Source organism: Marmota flaviventris, chromosome 10 (genome assembly GCF_047511675.1).
Source record: "Marmota flaviventris isolate mMarFla1 chromosome 10, mMarFla1.hap1, whole genome shotgun sequence".
Taxonomy (NCBI): domain Eukaryota; kingdom Metazoa; phylum Chordata; class Mammalia; order Rodentia; family Sciuridae; genus Marmota; species Marmota flaviventris.
The window spans coordinates 29,364,673-29,385,432 of NC_092507.1; the positions used below are offsets into that span (position 1 = coordinate 29,364,673).

Consider the following 20,760-nt stretch of genomic DNA (forward strand, 5'->3'; position numbering starts at 1 on the left):
TGGGGATCAAACCTATGATCTTGCACATGCTAGGCACACACTGTACCACTGAGCTACATCCCTAGCCCAAATTTGTCTTTCTAAAATGCAAACCTAATCATATTACTTCTAAAAATCATTAGCCTGACACTTAAGAGTCTTTATGACCTGGCTTTAGGCCTTTACCCAATATAAGCATCCTATACACCAAAATGCTTGCAGTTTCCAATTATGTGAGATTCCTGAATAAAGGCACCAGGACTTCTTTTTCATGTGCTCATATTATCTCTAATATCTCATCTCCAATTAAATTATCTCTAATGCTTAGTGTGTCCCTAACATATATTAGGAGCACAATAAACTTTGACTTAAATAAGAAACTATAGCCATGCATGGTGATACACATCTATGCTCCCAGCCTCTCAGGAGGTTAAGGCAGGAGGATCACAAGTTTAAGTCTAGCCGGGCAACTTCCAGACCCTTTCTCAAAATGAAATTTATAAAAAGGCTGGGAATGTAGCTCAGTGGTAAAACTACATGAGCAAGGCCCTGAGTTCAATCCCTAGTACTACAAAACAAGAAAAGTAAGGCATAAAAGAAAAAGGAAATCCACTATAAATATCTATTCTTTTCGCTTTTAATCCTAAGAGCCCAGAATTGTTGATACTGCTACTTTCAGAACACTGACCTGCAATCACTCCTGCCAGGTATACCAGCCCCACTCGGAGGCCTTTGTGGACCATTTCCAAGGGAATTCCCAAAACCAGCTGCATAAGAAGATTCCCCACAATGTGCTGAACTCTGCAAAGACAAACACAGTTGTCAAATATTAAAGCAGTTATTTCTTTAGTAGGCTCTGAGATGTTGTTTCTAGTTAAGGACTTGGACTTGCTAGAATTCCATTTTCTAATTTTTTTAGCAGGCAAGTCTTTCTTTTTTTTTTTTTTTTAATAAAATCTTGCAAGGCACTTCAATATGTAAAACAGATACAACAACATTTTAAAAGTATAAATATATTCTATAAGTCCATTTTATAACAATTATAACAGGAAACACCAGAGGGGCAGGCTTAAGGAACATAAACTTGAAATTAGGGGTTTGGATGACAACTACAATCATGGCAGTCTCCGCATCTGATTTTGTTTCCATTGTAGTTTTTAAAAAAATCCTGACTCACTCACAATGAGTTTAAATTTCGACAGATTTTTAAACAGTCTATCTTGCAACCTCTGGATATTTAATAAAACAGAGAAGGCAAGAGAAATTTCACTGCTGTTTCTACATTTAAAAAGTACCTTTAAGACTTGCTAAAGTAATTCCCACATACTACAACTTGGCATATAACACAATGAATGTGGGTGTTTTTTTATTATAGTCTTTAAATATGTTAAAATCTATCTATCTATCTATCTATATGTGTGTGTGTGTGTGTAAACATATGGGAATATATTTATACACACACACACACACACACACATACAGGTTTTTTTCAATGCTGGGAATTGAACATAGGGCCTTACACATGGTAGGCAAGTGTACCAATAGCTACGTCCTCAGCTCAGTAAAAATATTGTTAAACAAAGTTTTTATTATCTTGCTTATTGAACCCACAAAGCATCTCTGGAGAATCTGAACATAATTTGAAAAATTCCCACATTAAAGTAACTCTTAATTTAGTTGCTATGCAGTACAGTGTTTTTGTTTGTTTGTTTGTTTTTTAAGGAGATTTCAGATTGTACCAAAAGTTCCAAAACAAAATAGATATATCAATATTCCACAGTGCAGCAGTTCTCATGTTAGTTTTAAAGACTATGTTTTTGCATCATCATGTACTTTACAGATATCCAACAGGTCACTGAAGAGGTTCTCTAGATACATCCTGCAGAATGGATTACTTACTTTTATGGTGCCTGTGCTCCCAGCTATAACTATGAGTGCCCAAGACATCTTCAAAGACATATGAGAGCCAGGCACAGTGGCTCACACCTGTAATCCCAGAAGCTCAGGAGGCTGAGACAGGAGGGTCACAAGTTCAAAGCCAGCCTCAACAACGGCAAGGTGCTAAGCAACTCAGTGACACCCTGTCTCTAAATAAAATGCAAATTAGGGCTGGGGATGTGGCTCAGTGGTTGAGTGCCCCTGAGTTAAATTGCAGTGTACACACACACACACACACACACAAGACATACAAGAGGTATGTGTCATTCAGCACAGAATAGTCTAGCAAGGACAGTTATACTATTGTTCTGGATATCTCAAGCATAAAGGAGATTAGAAATATCTGCTCCTGAATTTAAATGAGAAGTTCAAAGAAAGCCATCCTGTCCTCTGAGAACCCTTTGAGGACAAGGTGACCAATATCATAAAAACTCCAAACCCCATACAAACTTTCTGCTGCTCAACAGTAAGACTAAAGTGGCATTAAAATTACAATGTGTCATCTACCTTAAATGGAATTACTAATTTTTTTCACCCAAATTTTCCCTACTTTCAAGATCCAACTTCAATCTGTCATCCGAGAAGCCATCCCCACCCTGGTCTTTCCCTCTCTCTGTTTATCTTACACTATAACAATTCCAACATCCATTTCTCTTCTCCCTACCCAGCTTCCTCCAGTCAGGCTAGAAGATCTAATGCTGACTTTCCCAACCTCTCTTAGCTAGGAGTAAAGCCAGGTCCAGTCACATAGTTCTGACCAGTGAGCAAGTAAGAGCACTGTTAAGAGAGCTCCGTCTTGACTAAAGGGCTGGATGCACCCGTACCTGGTGCCCCCTTCCCCTTCTTTTGGCTTTGAATGCAGAGTTGTAGCAGCCAACCTGAAAGCAAAAAAGCCCAAAAGAATAGCAGAGACACCAGCACAGAACCTAGAGCCTTGGTTTCAATAAGCTGATGAACCGATCACCTACCTTGTACTTTTCATATTAGAAAAAAATTAGCCTCTTGACCTGAGCTGTAGGTCAGTGGTAGAGCACTTTCTTAGCATGCTTAAGGCCCTGGGTTTAATCCCCAGCACCATATACCCCCACACACACAACCCCAAAAAAGGTCTCTATTTGTTAATTCACATCCCAAAGCATCTCTAATACAACCCCATATGTGACATGTCCTACACAGACATGCAAATTCTTTCTGAGTGTCTTACTATATATATCAGATACTGTGAAAATTGTAGCAGTGTCTCATTTAATCACAACCACCTTAAGAGGTGGTACTAAAACCCCATTTTAAAGAAGTAGCTACTGTATACTCTAATACTATATTGCCAACATTACTATTGGTTTATTCTTCTTATAATTTTAATGTCCTTGAGAGCAGAAGCCACATTTGCTTAGAAAAGATTTGTAAAATGGAAAATGGAAGTATGGACAGAAACTCAGTAATTGGGGATTGTCAAACCTCTGCGTCCTGTAATAGTTGTTTTTTTAGCCACTGACCAAAAGAGTCATCTTTTACACCAGAACTGGGTAGGCCACATAGACAGAATTGGCCTTACTGGACACCATAGGAGTCCACCAAAGAGGTGGATCTGGCATCAAGCTGCTGACGGACTGCAGCATGTATGGGAGATGGTGGATGTTGAGGGACATGAAAGACTATCTGCTTTTAGGAAATGATACAACTAAAATGCAGCACCGCACCTCCTATTGCCTGTAACATATCAGATGCAAAACAGTATTTCACACTGATGAAAATGAATTAATTTTTTTAAAGAGTGTGGTGTAGGATTATTGGGTGGGGGGTGCTGATGGTCCTTTGGTTCTACCATTTCATAACCTAAATTAGAAAACATTTAACAACATCCATCAACTAGGAAGACCTACGGCTGACTTGCTAATTATTTGGCATCTGTTCATTAAAATTCCTATATCAAAACAAACATTAGATAGTTATAATGCAATGTAAAGTAGTTTATATTGTCAGCATTTGTGGGGTAAGGTCTCTTTCTGAATCAGCTGTGGGATGTGCAGCAAGTGATTACATCCTCAGACATAAGAATGGGAGAAATACTCACCTCCTAGGCTGCTGTGAGGCTCAAACAAGAAAATGGACATGAAAGTACCTTATTTATGATAATAAAGCTCTAAACACAAGTTAGGGGTGACAGCAAGCAGGGTGACACACATCTTTAATTCCAGCTACACAGAAGGCTAAAGCAGGAGGCCAAGCTGAGCAATTTAACGAGTCCCTGTCCCAAAATCTAAAAAGGGCTGGGGGTATAGCTCAGGGCTAAAGTGCTAGCCTAGCAGGTGTGGGGCCCTGGGCTCAATTCCCAGTAACACACACACACACACAGTGAGAAGTGACAATTTCTTACATTACTTATAATCACCTCTGACACCAATGACTTAACTGTCACTCCTTACCCCGCATGGACCAGCATGTAGGAGATAAACCTCCAGGCTTCCTCTCTCTTCTCAGGACTGTAGATTAAGGGACTCTCCAGGATGCCTGTGTCCAAGGTGATCCACTGTTTTTGAGGCTTCCACACAGCATAGTAAATAAACACTGCCAGCTGATAGGGAGGGACGGACATGAATGTTAACCACACCAGTCGCCAGAGAGTGCCCCATTAAGCCCACAGGCAGTAACTATGTTTAAATCATCAGCTCTGAGTGGGCTCAGAAGATGACAGCAATTACGTTTCCCAACCATCCCCCACTGTGGTCAACTCCTTCCTCCCATGGTCAAGGGCTGCACTAGACCAGCTGTTATCAAGAATCCCCTTTCCCCTGCCTTTGACCCCTGCTATCTAGTACTAGGTTCTCTTCCATCCCCTTAAATACCCACTGCCCTCACATTCCCGCCCCCACTATTTGACCCTTCATTTACAATTAATATAAAAGTAAGTCAGTGCTGGCTTCCAGAAATCCAGTAAGGAAAGGGAAAAGTAGTTAACTCCACAGTGGCAAAATCTGGAAAACACTGCCTCCACCAAATGGTGAAAAGTAATGTCCCTGTAACATTATGTGATATCCCCTACTCCCTGATGTGATGGGAAGAGAAGGGCACTTCACCTTTGTGGTATTCTCCCCGCAAACCCATAACTCTAGTCTAATTATGAGAAAAACATCAAACAAACCCAGGGTGGGGGACATTGTACCCCAGTACACCCCAAGACTGCCAAGCTCATGGAAAAATAATAGAAACCGTCAGGGATCAAAGGAGGCTGGGGAGATGTGACTACTAAATGCAATTTGATTCCCTGGTTTGGAGAGTACTAGGAACACAAAAAGAAGACATTAATGGGAGAAGTGGTAAAATCCAAATAAAGTCGGGAGTTTTATTAATAGTATGGGTTAGACATCTCTACACCTTTTTTCTTTGCGTTACTAGAGATGGAACCCAGGGTCCTGTGCATGCTAAGAAACTGCTCTATCACTGAGCTGCATCCCCAGCCTAGGTTAAGCATCTCTGATCTGAGAATCTGATTGTTCCAGAATCTGAAACTTTTTGAGCACCAACATGACACTTGTAAAGTTTTGGATCAGCCAGGCGTGGTAGTACACGCCTATGATCCCAGCAACTCAGGAGACTGAGGCAGGAGGATTGCAAATTCAAAGCCAACCTCAGCAAATTAGAGGGTCCTAAGCAATTTAGCAGGACCTGTCTCAAAATAAAAAAAGATGGGGATGTGGCTCATAGTTAAGCATTGCTGGGTTCAGGGTTCAGTCCCCAGTACCAAAAAATAAAATAAAATAGGACCTTAGCATTTTGTATTTTAGATTTTCAGATTAGATCTACTCAACCTGGAAAGTCTATGCAGATATTCCAAAATCAGAAAAACTAAAATCTAGAATATTTCTGATTCCCAGCATTTTAGAAAGGGGATACTCAACCTGTACTACACCAAACATCAGCTTCTTAGTTTCCATAAATGTACTATGTAATATTCTATGGAATGTTAGTACATTTAACAAATGGGAGAAATTCCGTGAGTATAGGGGAACTCACTGTTCTACCTTTGCACCTTTTCTATAAAGCTAAAATTATTCCAAAACAAAAAAGTTTACTAAGGCCTGGGCGTATAGCTCAGAGGTAGAACACTTGCCTAGCATGTACAGGGCTGTGGGTTCCATCACCAGCACCACCAAACAACAACAAAAAATTCACTTAAAGTAATTTTAAAAGCAGATCTTTCTGTAAGTGTTAGAAATCCTAGCACCTGCCCCCTGACTTATTGCAGGAAGCTGCACACTCTAGGTAGCACTCACAGTCCAGCAGTTGTATTTGTACCATGCATCCTTACCCCATTCTTCTCCAACCCTCCTCCCACCCACACACACAGCTGATGGGAACATGATCACACCAGAAAACCTGTAAGATGAAAGGATAACATGAAGGGAGAAGCAGATAGAATCCACATACACAGCCTAATAACTTCCCAGTCACAGGTTAAGTCTCACAATAAAACCCCATGAGAAAACAGAGAGCTACCTGCCTTCAACCAAAACCTTGACAAAGGGTCTCCTGGGAATTCTTACACATTCGTTTTTATCATTATAAGCCATAAGAAACTTGGCTCCCATGATAGCTAGATTTATGTGTCACCTTCCAAGGTGAATACAGTACCCAGCTAGTTTTTCTAAAGCTGAGATCAACATTTAAATCAGTAGAGTAAAGCAGATTTTCCTCCATAATGTGGGTGAGCCTCACCCAATCAGTTATTTGAAGGCCTAAATAGAAAAGACTGCCCTCCATTAGGAAAAGAGAATCCATGGGCTGGTGATATAGGTCAGTGGGTAGAGTGCTTGCCTCACACGCACGAGGCCCTGGGTTCAATCCCCAGCACCAAAAAAAAAAAAAAAGGAATTCACTCAGTAGACAGCACTGGACTCAAACTGCAGCTATTCCCTGGGTCTCCACCTGCCAGCAGCTAGATTTCAAGATTTTAACCTTCCCAAGTCTTCATAATCATTTGAGCTGATTTCTTAAAATAAATCTGTGTGTGTGTGTGTGTGTGTGTGTACTGTACATTCACTCATGCCCCATTGAGTCTGTTTTTCTGATTAACACCAATGGGAATTAAGAGGATTATGTCCCTGAAGTCACACCCCACATGTAGCTATGCTCTGCCAATTTCTTTATGAGACCACAAAGATGAGAGGAGTTCTCAGGAAGAGCCTAGTTCTGCCCAGTCACTAAGACATGCCCTCAGGTGAGTTGTCCCACCCTTCTGAACCCTGCACTCTTATAGAACTCAAAAGGACCGACCAGATCAGAAACTGAGCACACACCCCACGCTGCCAGAGGAGACATCTTTAGAGGATCCCGCTGTTTTCCTCAGAAACTCAAGAAAATTGTCTGACCAATTAAACTGCCCCCTTGGTTGGAGGGATGAAGAGCACAGGAAGCCAGGAAAGGCAGCTCTAGGGAAGGGCCCGGTGTGGGGAGCATGCTGCGTCGGTCCCGGCCTCCACTCCAGGTCCAGGTCTTACCCACTGTGTTCCCATCTGCCCACTGGTGAGTGCGCGGGCGCCCACCACCCACCGCGCTTACCTCGGCCAGGCTGATGGAGATGATGAACACTGGGGGCGGGAGGCAGTTAGCTCTCTCCAGGTAAGTTTTTCGGACTGGTTCCGGAAGCATCCACTTTGAGACGATCCTGTGGACCTTTCGACCCTTGGGGGGGTCTTTTCCTCCCCCATCCACCCAAGTTTTCTCTTCTTCCAGCTCTTTGTTCTCTCTCTCCATATTCAAATTCACACTCTCCATCTCCAAATCATGAGCAGCAGCCATTGTCTGGAGTCCTCCCTCCACCTGAAAGGGATAAGAAGTCAGGTCACCAAAGGGACCCTTTGGTCCTCAGGCTGAGGCTCTTTTCCTTGGTTCTCTGGTACAAGCATTGGTGTCCCTCCTCTTTCCTGTGTGTTGATAGGAGGCAGCTAAAGATGATCAAAATGGTCTAAACCTCCCGAATTAAGTTTTCACTATACTCTCTTGTACTTGGTTTGAAAAGCATGGAATCTAATCTCCCATGTCTTAGGCGTGTAATAAATCTTGTGTGTTATTTTCCCAATAAGTAAATAAATAAATAAAGATTTTAAAATAAAAAGATGAGCCATGGAGCCTGACAACTGGGTTTAAAACACAGTCCTACCCATGTCACCTATAAGGTTCCCTTAGGTAAGTCACTTAAATTTTCCTAACCTCAAGTTAAATTTTTCTTAATCATGGTACAATACACACACATAAATTATGCCATTTTAACTGTTTAAACCATACTACTAAATGGCATTAGGTACATTTACAATGTTGTGTAACTATACCACTATCTAATTCCAAAGATTTTTTATCTCCCCACACAAAAACCCCATACCCTCCTCACCCAGCCCCTGGCAGCCACTAATCTGCTTCCTGTCTCAATGAATTCACCTATTCTGGATATTTTACATAAATGGAGTCATACAATATGTGGTCCTTTGTGTCTGACTTCTTTCACCTAGCGTATTTTCAAGGTTTATCTATGTTGTCACGTGGGTCAGAATTTCCTTTCTCTTTGTGGATAATATTGCATTATATAGATTTGATGCCACATTTTGTATCAAATCTATATAACGCAATATCCATACATCTGTTGATGGACATTGAGTTGTTTCCACCTTTTGCCCATTGTGAATGAACTGCTGTGAGCATCCTTGTACCCGTTTTTATTTGAATACCTGCTCCAATTCTTTGGGACAGTTACCTACAAGTGGAATTACTGGCACATATGGTAATTCTCTACCTAACTTACTGGGAAACCTTAGATTCCATTTTAACGTGGAGATGATAATAGTCACCCCCATAGCACTGTTGGAAGACTATTTGAGATAATGCTTGTAAAGCACTTGGAACAGTATCTGGCATATAGTAAACACTGCATAATTATTAGTTATTGGCAACGGAAGGGTGGGTGGATGGAATGGACAGAACTAAGCCTGGGGCCTGTTTTCAAAAGCAAGTTATTGGAAATCAGATCAAATTTAATTTATTTCCAAATGAATCTTATTAGGCAAGTGTCCAATTTACAGTAGGTTATATTCAACGACTCTAGGGAGAAAAGAATTCTTTTAATTTTCTCTTTCTGCAGCAGTTTTTCTAAATAAAGAATTTGTCCCTCCCTGGCATCTTCAACCCTCCCATGGGGTCAGACATTAAATCTGTAGACCTATAGCCACTTCATTGATTTTTCTTGAACATTGATAATTATTTCTAGTTTTTAACCCCTTTCTTATAGTTGAGAAAACTAGAGAATGCATTTAAGATCAGCAACCTTTAACTGTAAATATTAAAACATTTAAAAATAAGTTCAGGCTGGGAATGTGGCTTATTGATAGAGTACTTACCTAGCATTTGGTGAGTCCCTGGATTTGATTCCCAGTACTGCAAAAAATAAGATAAAATAAAATACCCAGCAGGGTACATTGGCACACACACCTGTACTCCCAGCAACTCCAGAGGCGGAGGCAGGAGGATGGCAAGTTCAAGGCCAGTCTTGGCAAATTAGTGAGACCCTGTATCAAAATTTAAAAAAAAATAAATAATCAATGACTGGGGATGTGGGTCAGTGGTAGAGAGCCTCTGGAGTCAGTCCCAGTACCACCACCATTACCCTCTCCTCAAAAAAAAACAAATAAAATAATAAGCTTAATTGGGAAGTATTAACATTGTGTGAATAAGCCATGTTATAAATTTAAATACTGTACATGATCACTTCATGAGGAAATAAAATTCCACATTGTTAACAATATAACTTTAAACTCATAAAAGGAGCTAGAAAAATAAAGATTACATTTTCCTCTAGATTTTTCTTTTACTTTAGATTTCAAGATTTCCAGAAATATTACAACTTCAAGCTTACCTTTTTACACATATAAATACCTAAACATATTTCCTGTGTTGAAAAGGTATCTGACCACTGGGACCAGACAGAAGTTGTTGTGTGTCTGCTTTGTCCCTTGGTATGAGCAGTAAAGAGATCTGATATAAAGTTCCAGCTACTTGGAGCTAGAGTGTCAGGCAAGCTCATGGGGAGTGATTTTGCAGCTTTGGTTTTTACTTCTTTTCAGTCAAGATCACACTCCAACTTCTCTACCTGGCTGACCCTTTGTTCCTTGGGCACAGGGGCCTCTCCCTGATTCATCTTCTCCCTAACACCTGGGCCTGCGATGTTGCCAGGTGCTCCTCCTAACATTCCCCATCCCTCCCACTCCTGTTTCTCTCCTGTCCCACGCCTGAATTTCCCAGTATAGTTAACTATATTACCGATCAGATTGGCAACAGTGCAAAAGACTGATACTATCCCATACTTACGAGGCTGTTGGAAATGAGTGCAGGGTGTGAGGGACAAATTGACACAGCCTTTTGGAAGACAATTAGGCAGCCTGTACAATACATAAAAAGCATATACATTTCAACTGAACAGCCAACTTCTAGAATACTATCCAGCAATGTGTCTGAGCAAGCACACAAAACTATATTCCAAGGATGTTCAGTGAAGAACTACTTATAGTAATGAAAATTCGTAAATGACATAAATGTACTTCAGTGAGGCTGTTGCATTTTCTGATGTTGCATTTTCTAATTCTTAGGTAGCACCTCCTTATCCTGCACTGAAACCTGCTCACTATGATATCTGTTCCTGGGTCCAAAGTTTCCTTCCCTAGGATCTCACAAAGCCAACTCTAATCTAAGGTTATTAATTTTGTCCTTGTTTGGGTGTGGCCTGCATATGAACTCCAAGAGCTCTCTAGGTCAAAGTGGGATAATGTCTGAAAGCACACTATACCAGCATTATAGGAGGCCCAAGAGAATAGAGCATGACTCTCAATGATCACACACAGTATCAACTTACCAGGATATAAAAGCATCCACAGCTATCCAATTATTTATTTGGTGACTCTTGGTCACGATGTCACTCATTAAATGGATATTTACTAACTGTGCTTTCTTACTAAGACTCTTTACCGTGGGTGTGATGTTAGGCGGCCCCTCCCACCTCTTATCTGAGCAAGTTGCTCTGCTGCTCTTTGTTGCAGGGCCACACACATGCAAATCAAAACTAGTTGGCACTGCTGTGAAATCTTCTCACCCTGCCAATAGGAAAACTAGATTGTTAGAATGCCTCTAGTCTTCTGGCTTTAAAAAGGGCATATCCCTCCTGCACACCAAAACCCTTCCCTTCATGGTTGACAAGTTCTCTTAAGAAGAGACAAGGTGGAAAGAACTCCCCTGCCTCCTGACCTTGCCTGGTATAAGCACTGAATGTGTCAACAATCACAGAGCCAGGGGTCTGGGGTGGGGGCTCAGTGGTAGAGTGCTCACCTAGCATGCAGGAGGCACTGGGTTCCATCCTCAGCACCACATAAATGTAAAATAAAGATATTGTGTAAACCTAAACCTAAAACTAAAAAATAAATATTTTTTTTTTAAAAAAGGGCTGGAGTTGTAGCTCGGCAGTAGAGCACTTGCCTCATATGTGTGAGGCACTGAGTTTGATTCCTAGCACCACATATAAATAAGCAAATAAAATAAAGGTCCATCAACAACTAAAAAAAATAATAAAAAATAAAAATTAAAAAAAAAAGAATCACAGAGCCAGTATGTTGGCCAAAGACCTGGGGGGGGGGGGGGGGGAGGCCTGTGCTTGTTTACTCAAAATGGTTGTCTATCTTTAAAAAGCAAACAAAATAGTAGAAAGAGATTTCCATAGGAGACCCTTGACATTAGCAAGGGATTTTTTTTTTCAAAGACCTTTGGCCTGATTCACTATACATTACATAGTATCTCCCAAAATTACATTGTAAATTATAGTCAGAAAAATTTTGGTTTTATTTTAGTCTCTAAATGCTCTGTAAGCGTAGAAGTAAATTACTTATAAAAATTTATTGTTTGAGGAGCATTAGTCATATTTAATACCTGGCACCTAAATTCCCAAAGAAGAAAAAAGAAAGTCAGTGTGTCTCTTCATCTTGTAATAAGGCTTCAGCTTTTTCTTCAAGAGCAGTTTCCACACTGGCTGACGCCCACTAGAGCAACTCCCCAAAGCACTTCTGTCTGTAACACACACACACAGTGGCTGTATTGACATCAAGACCCTAGATATCACTGAACTTGATATCCCACTCCACTTTACTCAAAACTTCTATTGGTGGCAAAAATGATGATGATGATGATGATGATGATGATGATGATGATGATGATGTCACTTTCCCAGGTCTCTTCATTTCTCCCACTGTCACTATCAAGTGACTTATTTTATGAGTCTTTTCTACTCCCCAGACAAGAAACAAAGATTTCAATCACTGCAGTTACATAAAATACATAACACACACAGGCTATAACCAGTAGAGAATAATGAAGTTGCGTGAGCTGTCCAGGCACAGTAAATGGCTGGCTTGGGCAAAGCCGATCATTCAGCTCAGTCATTCACAATGGGCCTCCGAGGGTAGTTAATAAAACACCCAGACTGTATGTGTTCAGTCTGCAAATGTCAAGGACTTTCAATCTTTATTTACTTATTTCTTACTTGTTTTGGGGGTACTAGGGATTGAACCCAGGGCCTCACAAGTGGTAGACAAACCCTGTACCACTGAGCTACATTCCCAGCCCTTTTAGGGGTGGTGGTGGGGAGATAGGGTCTCACTAAGTTGCTGAGGCTGGCCTCAAACTTGTCATCCTTCTGCCTCAGTCTCCCAAGTAGCTGGGATTACAGGCGTGTGCCCACCTGCCCAGCTCAGTCTATTCTTTTGATAACACTTAGGTTGTGGTCGTGTGGTCAGTTTTCTTGGGAAATTCCTCATCTCATCTTGGTGGGCAGCAAGGACCACATCCCACTACAGAAGCTAAAATGCCTAAAACTCACATTTCCAGGTCCCTAGGCAGGAAGGGCTCTGGTTGGTGACCTCAGCTTAACCAGTCAGTCACATTTGCTTAGGAGGGTCAAGGATGGAGCTGGGAATGGGGAAAATCTTTTCAGTGGTTACAACAATGGCCGCAGCATCTGGTGTCCAGACACCTTGCCATTGGGGTCGGTGTGGCATCTGGCATCCGACACCACTGGACTGCGACAAGGGCAGCAGCACTGAGCATGCAGAGGCTCTGCACTGTCTCTGAGGGGACTGGGGTGGAGTGCTCGCTGCCTTGTCGCCCTTTCTTTCTGCTCAAGTCCCAAGCCATCTTCCATCTCCTGCAGGCTCTAACCCACCCAAATGTGCTTTCAATTAAATTCATTTTCTGATTTTATCAGTCAGGATCAGTTTCAGTCCCTTGTGACCAGGAACCTAACTGATTTAGCTGAATGGTCAGAACATTCTTCTAAACTCCATCTGGAGTTGTTTTTTTTTTTTTTTTGTTTTGTTTTGTTTTAATTAGTTTTACCTGATAGTAGAATGCATTTATGCACTTTGATATATCATAAATAGATGGGATATAATTTCTTATTTTTCTGAGTGTACATGTTGTAGAATCATATTGGTCACGCAGTCACACATGTGCATAAAGTAATAATGTCTGTTTCATTTTACTATCTTTCCTATCCCCACATCCCCTCCCCTCCCCTCACTTCACTTCCCTTTACTAATCTCAGGTAACACTATTCTTCTCTTGTGCCCCTCCCCCTTATCATGAATTAGCATCTGCATATTAGAGAAAACATTCGCCCTTTGGTTTTTGGGGATTGGCTTATTTCACTTAGTATGATATTCTCCAACTCAATCCATCTACTGGCAAATGTCATAATTTCGTTCTTCTTTATGCTGAGTAATATTCCATTGAATATATATGTACCAAAGTTTCTTTATCCATTCATGTATTGAAGGACACCTAGTTTGGTTCCACAGTTTAGCTATTGTAAATTGAGCTGCTATAAACATTGACATGGCTGCATTACTGTGGTATGCTGATTTTAAGTCTTTTGGGTAGAAACAGAGCTAGGTGAAATGGTGGTTCCATTTCAAGTTTTCTAAGGAATCTCCATACTGCTTTCCATAGTGGTTGTACCAATTTGCAGGCCCACCAGCAATGTATGAGTGTGCCTTTTCCCTGATATCCTCACCAACATTTATTGTTGCCTGTATTCTTGATGATTGACATTTGCTTCATTTTGTAATAAGGTTTCAGGAGTGAGATGAAATCTTAGAGTAGTTTTGATTTGCATTTCTCTAATTGCTAGAGATGTTGAACACTTTTTCATATATTTGTTGATCAATTGTATTTCTTCTTCTGTGAGGTGTCTGTTCAGTTCCTTAGCCCATTTATTGATTGGGTTATTTGGGGTTTTTTGGTGTTAAGTTTTTTCAGTTCTTTATATATCCTAGAGATTAATGCTTTATCAGAGGTGCATGTGGTAAAGATTTTCTCCCAATTTGTAGGCTCTCTCCTCACATTATTGATTGTTTCCTTTGCTGAAAAGCAGCTTTTCTATTGGAATCCATCCCATTTATTGATTCTTGATTTTACTTCTTGTACTTTAGAAGTCTTGTTAAGGAAATCAGATCCTAGGCTGACGTGATGAAGATTTGGGCCTACTTTTTCTTCTATTAGGTGCAGGGTCTCTGTTCTAGTGCCTAAATCTTTGAATCTACTTTGAGTTGATTTTTGAGCAAGGTGAAAGATAGAGGTTTAATTTCATTTTGTTACATATGGATTTCCAGTTTTGCCAGCACCATTTGTTGAACAGGCTATCTTTTCTCCAGGGAATGTTTTTGGCACCTTTGTCTAGTATATCATAACCATATTTATGTGGGTTTGTCTCTGTGTCCTCTATTCCGTACCATTGGTCTACAAGAATATTTTGGAGCCAATCCCATGCCATTTTTGTTACTATGTGTTAGAGTCTGTAAACAAGTCAAAATAACACCTGGCATTTAGCCAGGGAAAGTTAGAGTTCGTAAACAAGTCTGGATGGTGCCTGGCAAAATGCCAGAGGGAGTGGTTTGAGAAGTAACAAAAGCGAGCCATTAAGTGTGGAGATTCCTTATTGGTTGACTGATGTATCTAGTTTATGTTAATTAGATAAGCTGTGTGGAATGTATAAATACTGCTCCTGTCCTGGAATAAACGGCTTCCACTCCTGCTGTATCAACGTACACAAGTTATTCGTCACCCCCCGGTTAGTTTGCTGCAGCCGGACTGCGGCAGATGGTGGCCCGTACCGGGAGCCCCGGGACACTCGGGGGTAAGTGACGAAAAAAAATGCTGCCCGTCCATAGATAGGACGGGAGCAATCTGCTCGTCCCTAGGCAGATAGGGTGAGAGGAAAAATGACCATTTCGAGAAAATGGAGAAGATTGATACAGTATGTTTGTGTCTTGTTTTGTCTCAGTGTATTGTATTGTCTTTATGATGAAAATATGGAAGGGGTGAGAAGTAAATTACTAAGGGAAGAAGGCACCCCAGTGGAACCAAGAATAGTTAGGGCGTGTGTTGATAGAAGCCCAGGAACTCTAGTCAGAAAGAAACAGAAAGTTCAGAAGAAGAAAGATTATCAGAGGAGGAAGGATTATCAGGAAAAAAGTTGCAGCAAAAGGCTATTACTGAATACTTTTCGTTACTGGAGGGTGCGTGAAGCGGAGAGGCAGCTGCCGAGTGTGCAAGCCGGTCACAGCGCAGCAAGGATTTTCCAAGAGGCAGCGGCGACTGGCCCTTCCCCGCCTCCTGGCCGGGGAGCTGGCTCTTCCACTGCCGCGAGCCCAAATCTAGACCTGACCTGGAGGCACAGTCTCCCAGGCTCTTGCTCCCTGTGCCCAGTAGCAGTTTGAGTCCGGGACACTCCCCAGGGCCATCTGGGGCTGCCCAGGCTCTACAGCCAGCAGAAGATGCTACTGGTGTCCCTGATGTTTGGTCATTTTCAATGCCAATAACTAAACTACAATGGTTCTCCCACACCTGGAAGCTGATGAGTAATGAGCACTATTAATGCTATTTCAAATGTAAAAAAAAACCTTGAGATAATGTACTAAATTGTTCAAAAGGTTGTTTTCTTAGTGGAATACTACAGGATTTTCTTTAGCCATCCGGAGTTCCTGCCTTCGTCCCAGTGCCAGTGAAGATGAAGGTGGAAGAATTTCCAGTGTTGCTTGCTGAGAACCAGACGAGACTTCAGCTGAGAAAGGGACGAGACTTCGGATCAAGCTAGTTGCCTGCAGAATTTACCTGGACTGTGATTTAAGCTAGCTGCCTGCAGAACTTACCTGGACTGTGATTTACCTGGACTGTGAGTTAATCTATTGAGACACTGCTTTACCTGGACTGAGACAACAAACTGTAATCTATAACAAATTGTAACTCGGTATCTTTGCTAACAGTGTCATTGCTGGTATAATTTTTCCAAGGGCTTCTTGCATGGAGCCATCAAGTGGCTTGGTATTGTGGCATTTTGTATCCTCCCTTTCTGTTTGTAGCAGGTTATTTGTGGTGTTTGTGTAAAAACCACTATAGTCATTATTTAAATTAAACAAAAGGGGGAAATGTTAGAGTCTGTAAACAAGTCAAAATAACACCTGGCATTTAGCCAGGGAAAGTTAGAGTTCGTAAACAAGTCTGGATGGTGCCTGGCAAAATGCCAGAGGGAGTGGTTTGAGAAGTAACAAAAGCGAGCCATTAAGTGTGGAGATTCCTTATTGGTTGACTGATGTATCTAGTTTATGTTAATTAGATAAGCTGTGTGGAATGTATAAATACTGCTCCTGTCCTGGAATAAACGGCTTCCACTCCTGCTGTATCAACGTACACAAGTTATTCGTCACCCCCCGGTTAGTTTGCTGCAGCCGGACTGCGGCACTATGACTGTAGTGTAGTTTAAGGTCTGGTATTGTGATGCCTCCTGCTTCACTTTTCTTGCTGAGGATTGCTTTAGCTATTCTGGGTCTCTTATTTTTTCAAATAAATTTCATGATTGCCTTTTTATTTCTATTAAGAATGTCATTAGTATTTTAATAGGAATTGCATTAAATCTGTATAACACTTTTGGCAGTGTGGCCATTTTGACAATATTAATTCTGCCTATCCAGGAGCATGGGAGATCTTTCCATTTTCTGGGGTTTTCTTCAATTTCTTCCTTTGGTTTTCTGTAGTTTTTTATTGTAGAAGTCTTTCACCTCTTTTGTTAGATTGATTCCCAGGTATTTTATTTTTTTAAGGATATTGTGAATGGGGTAGTTTTCCTAATTTCTCTTTCAGTGGATTCATTGCTGATGTATAGGAATGCATTTGATTTTGGGGTGTTGATTTTATATCCTGCTACTTTGCTGAATTCATTTATTAGTTTTAGAAGTTTTCTGGTGGAATTTTTCAGATCTTCTCCATATAAAATCATGTCATCAGCAAATAGTGATAGTTTGAGTTCTTCTTTACCTATTTGTATCCCTTTAATTTCTTTCTTCTATCTAATTGCTCTGGCTAGAGTTTCAAGGATGATGTTGACTAGAAGTGGTGAAAGAGGACATCATTGTCTTGTTCCAGTTTTCAGAGGGAATGCTTTCAATTGTTCTCCATTTAGAATGATACTGGCCTTGGATTAAGTATATATAGCTTGGAGTCTTTTCTTACAAGTGAAATTCATTTCTCTGTGTTTAGGAGACATAGTATAAGTTGCACAGATTCAGGAAAGTTGTGATCTGATCTAGATTCTGCCACTTCCTGTGACCAGGGACAAGTTCCTTCTGTCTCTGAGTCACAGCTCTCTTACCTGCACAGTGAATAGTCTTCACTAGACTAGAAGTTTCTCAAGATACTGACTAGGCTTTACAATCCCCTGTAGCACTTGTTTTCATGCAGATTCCCAGGACCCACTGCCAAAGAGTTATTGAATAGATTTAGTAGATCTCTGACAAGTATAAGTATACCAGATGAAGTGGAGGCAGCAGCCCCTTTAAGAACCAGACTGAGCTGGTCATGATGGTACATGCCTGTAATCCCAGTGGCTCAGGAGGCTGAGGCAGGAAGATCTCAAGTTGGAGACCAGACTCAGCAACTTAGCAAGGTCTGAAGCAACTTAGCAAGTCTGTCTCAAAATAAAAAATAAAAAGGGTCTGAGGTGTGGCTCAGTGAGTTCAATCCTTGGTACCAAAAAAAATAATAATAAAGAACCAGAATAAGGGTCTCCAAGTCTACTCCAGCTCACATACTATACTCATGCTGTCATGGAGGGCAGAGACCTGTTCCCTGCTATATTCTTTGTGCCCAGCACCATTCCTGGCACATAGTAGGTGTTCAAAAAAATATTTGTGGGCCGGGATGTAGCTCAATGGTAGAGCCCTTGCTTAGCATTTATGAGGCCCTGGGTTTACTCCCTAGCACCAAAAAAATTAAAAACTAAAAATAACTTTGTATTTGAATAAAGGGTATATGGAAACTCGGCACTACCTTTGCAAATTTTCTATAAATCTAAAATTACCCTTCTCCCCCCAAAAAAGTTTATTTAAAAGAATGCTATTGGAAAGGAGGAGGGAAAGAGGTATGGAGAGAAAAAGGAAAGGAAGAAGGAACTACATCCACACCACATGGACTAGATCTTGTGTCACTTTCTGTTGCAAAGCGCCTTTTCCTCTGGATTTGCATGGCCCACTGCCATCCTGTCCTCTCTGAGTCCTCAGAGGAGACCAGTAGAGCCACTGTGTTGTGATGACTGCCCTTGAGGAACAGCACGGCTTGTGTGGCACCGTGAATGCCTACCGTCTACTCCCAGTGTCCTCATGTCACTGGGCCTCAGTTTCCCTGGCTGTAACAGAGCTCACCTAACAGAGCTCAGCGTCTTAGGGAATTGTAAGAATCAAGTGGCCTGATGGCCACGGTAGTGAGCACTGTGTGCCAGCTTCCACACTATGCACCCTGTGAGCTTCCTCTTCATCATAGTTCACAGCCACCTTGGGAGGCAGGGTAGTAACATCCCCATCTTATAAGGAAACTCAGGCTCCAGAGGCCCTACAGCAAGCAAGGGGAGGGTGTGAGGAGAGCCCATGCTTCTAACTCCACAGCCCTAAGTGTTCTGCTGCGCATTTTGATTATTTCCATCCCATCCCTCTCCCTCCACCCTCATATTCTCTTCATAGTCTGGCTGCACAGACAGACCCAGACCAAACTCTGGGAATTCCCAAAGGAAAACTGTTGAAGAACTGGCAGGTCACCTGGGGCTGGGAATCCCCCAACCCCTACTGCTACCACAGGGATCTGGATGGAGTCAAGTACCCAGGACAGGAAAAGGATCTGCCGTTCTGAGAACCAGAAAGACTAAGTCAGGCTCACCTTACCTCCTTCACCTGGCCCAGAAGGGCACTGGCAAGGCCAATACCCTTAGGACAACTCCTCTTTGGTGGAAGACACTCATGGTCAGTAGTTTGTGCTGTTTCCTAGCTGCATTGAAACGAGTAGGTTTAAAATATCTGGATTGTTGTTCTAAACAGCTGGCTCCACCCATTCATTGGTACCAGGCGGGGCCCCTTCCCTGGGCTGAGTCCAGCCTTGATGTGGCCCGGGAGCCCAGAAGGCAAGCAGCTGGCTGGCTGGGCGTGCCCAGTTGCTGCCTGGTGGGGAGGCTTTTGGTGGCGTTGCTAGGCAACCTGGGTAACTGGAGAGGCCACAGATTGGGCTTTGGGGCCACAGAGATTAACAGCCTCCCTCATCATACAGCAAACCATCATTATGCCCAATTCCAGGAGTCCAGCAATCTCTCTGTGGTCACAGCCTGAAACGATGCTTTTTTAGCTACATAAATTCAGAAACTGGCTTTTCAATATTATGGGCTTGTGGTTGTGGTTGTTTGCCTTTTGCTCCATCTCTGAAGGCACATTTGGAATAAATAGGGAAAAGATTTAAAAACAAAAAAATGCTTCACAAACCCAGGCTTTCAACAGTTTTTCTGAGGCAAAGCACCCATACCCTCCCCAGTGAGGGCAACTAAGGTAGGGCCACTCTGCTTCCTGAGGTCTCAACAGAGCTCATCATGGTTTAAAGGCTTCTTCCTTGGACCCCCCCCCCCCCCCACAGCTCTGACTGTAGTTCAGGGTGGAGGGACCAGAGCCTTGATCACACACAGAATAGCTTCTTCGTGTCCTTCCCATAAGACCATCATAACACTTCACCCTTTCCAGTCTAGGGACCATTTTCCCCTAGTTTATTTTGGTGGCTCCTCCCATCTGCCTTATCTATGAAGGCAAAATCATTGTTATTTCCACTTTACAGATGAACAACTAAGGCAAAAACAGGCACCCAGGATTACTTATCTCATGACAGCGCAGCAGGAGAACAAATCCACTCATCCAGGAGAGGCCAGATCCTAGGCCTCTCCACTATATGGTCTGCCTTCTCACAGAACTGTTTCATATATTACAGAGATTTATGTACCCCATTATAATGTTAATAATAGTAATAATAACACACAATGCTGTAGGAGACATAGGAAAATCCCTCCTGCATCTTATACTGTCCTCAACCCATCATCATCCTTATTGATTGAGCTTTAGAAGCTTCCTCATGTACACTAAGAAATACAGTCTGGAAGAATCCCCCCAAATGGACACACTAAGTGAGCCAAAAGACCTAGCACACCAGCACACAGGGCGGATGGGATCCTGACCCTGAGACATTTCCTCCCTAATTCAAGCAATTGGCTGTTTGAGAGCATCATGATACTACCTCAATCTCTCAAGTAACGAGATTAAAAATCATTGCTTTTATTAGAAATTTGTAGGTGTTTTCTCCAAAAAAGACTTTTGCTACCTCAATGAAATATTTCTTAAACATTTCAGTGATCCATTGATAGTGACCAATCATCCCAGTTTGCACAGGACTGTGAGTTTCTTG

At 41.8% G+C, this 20,760-nt stretch overlaps 1 protein-coding gene across 4 annotated transcripts in view; it reads right to left on the bottom strand.

Annotated features, from left to right (window-relative positions):
* Positions 1-20,760, bottom strand: part of Rhbdl2 (rhomboid like 2) — a 51,154-nt gene that overhangs the window by 23,912 nt on the left and 6,482 nt on the right. For 2 of the 4 annotated variants that reach the window (XM_071617699.1, XM_071617697.1), the window contains exons 2-5: positions 9,397-9,473; positions 7,477-7,737; positions 4,344-4,492; positions 668-780 (exon numbers count right to left, since the gene is read on the bottom strand). In XM_071617699.1, coding sequence (XP_071473800.1) covers positions 668-780; positions 4,344-4,492; positions 7,477-7,716 — 502 coding nt within the window. In that variant the 5' untranslated portion in view covers positions 7,717-7,737; positions 9,397-9,473. Of the gene's footprint in view, positions 1-667; positions 781-4,343; positions 4,493-7,476; positions 7,738-9,305; positions 9,343-9,396; positions 9,474-20,760 lie in introns of all 4 variants that reach the window. The other 2 variants (XM_071617698.1, XM_027937350.2) reach the window with 2 other exon arrangements.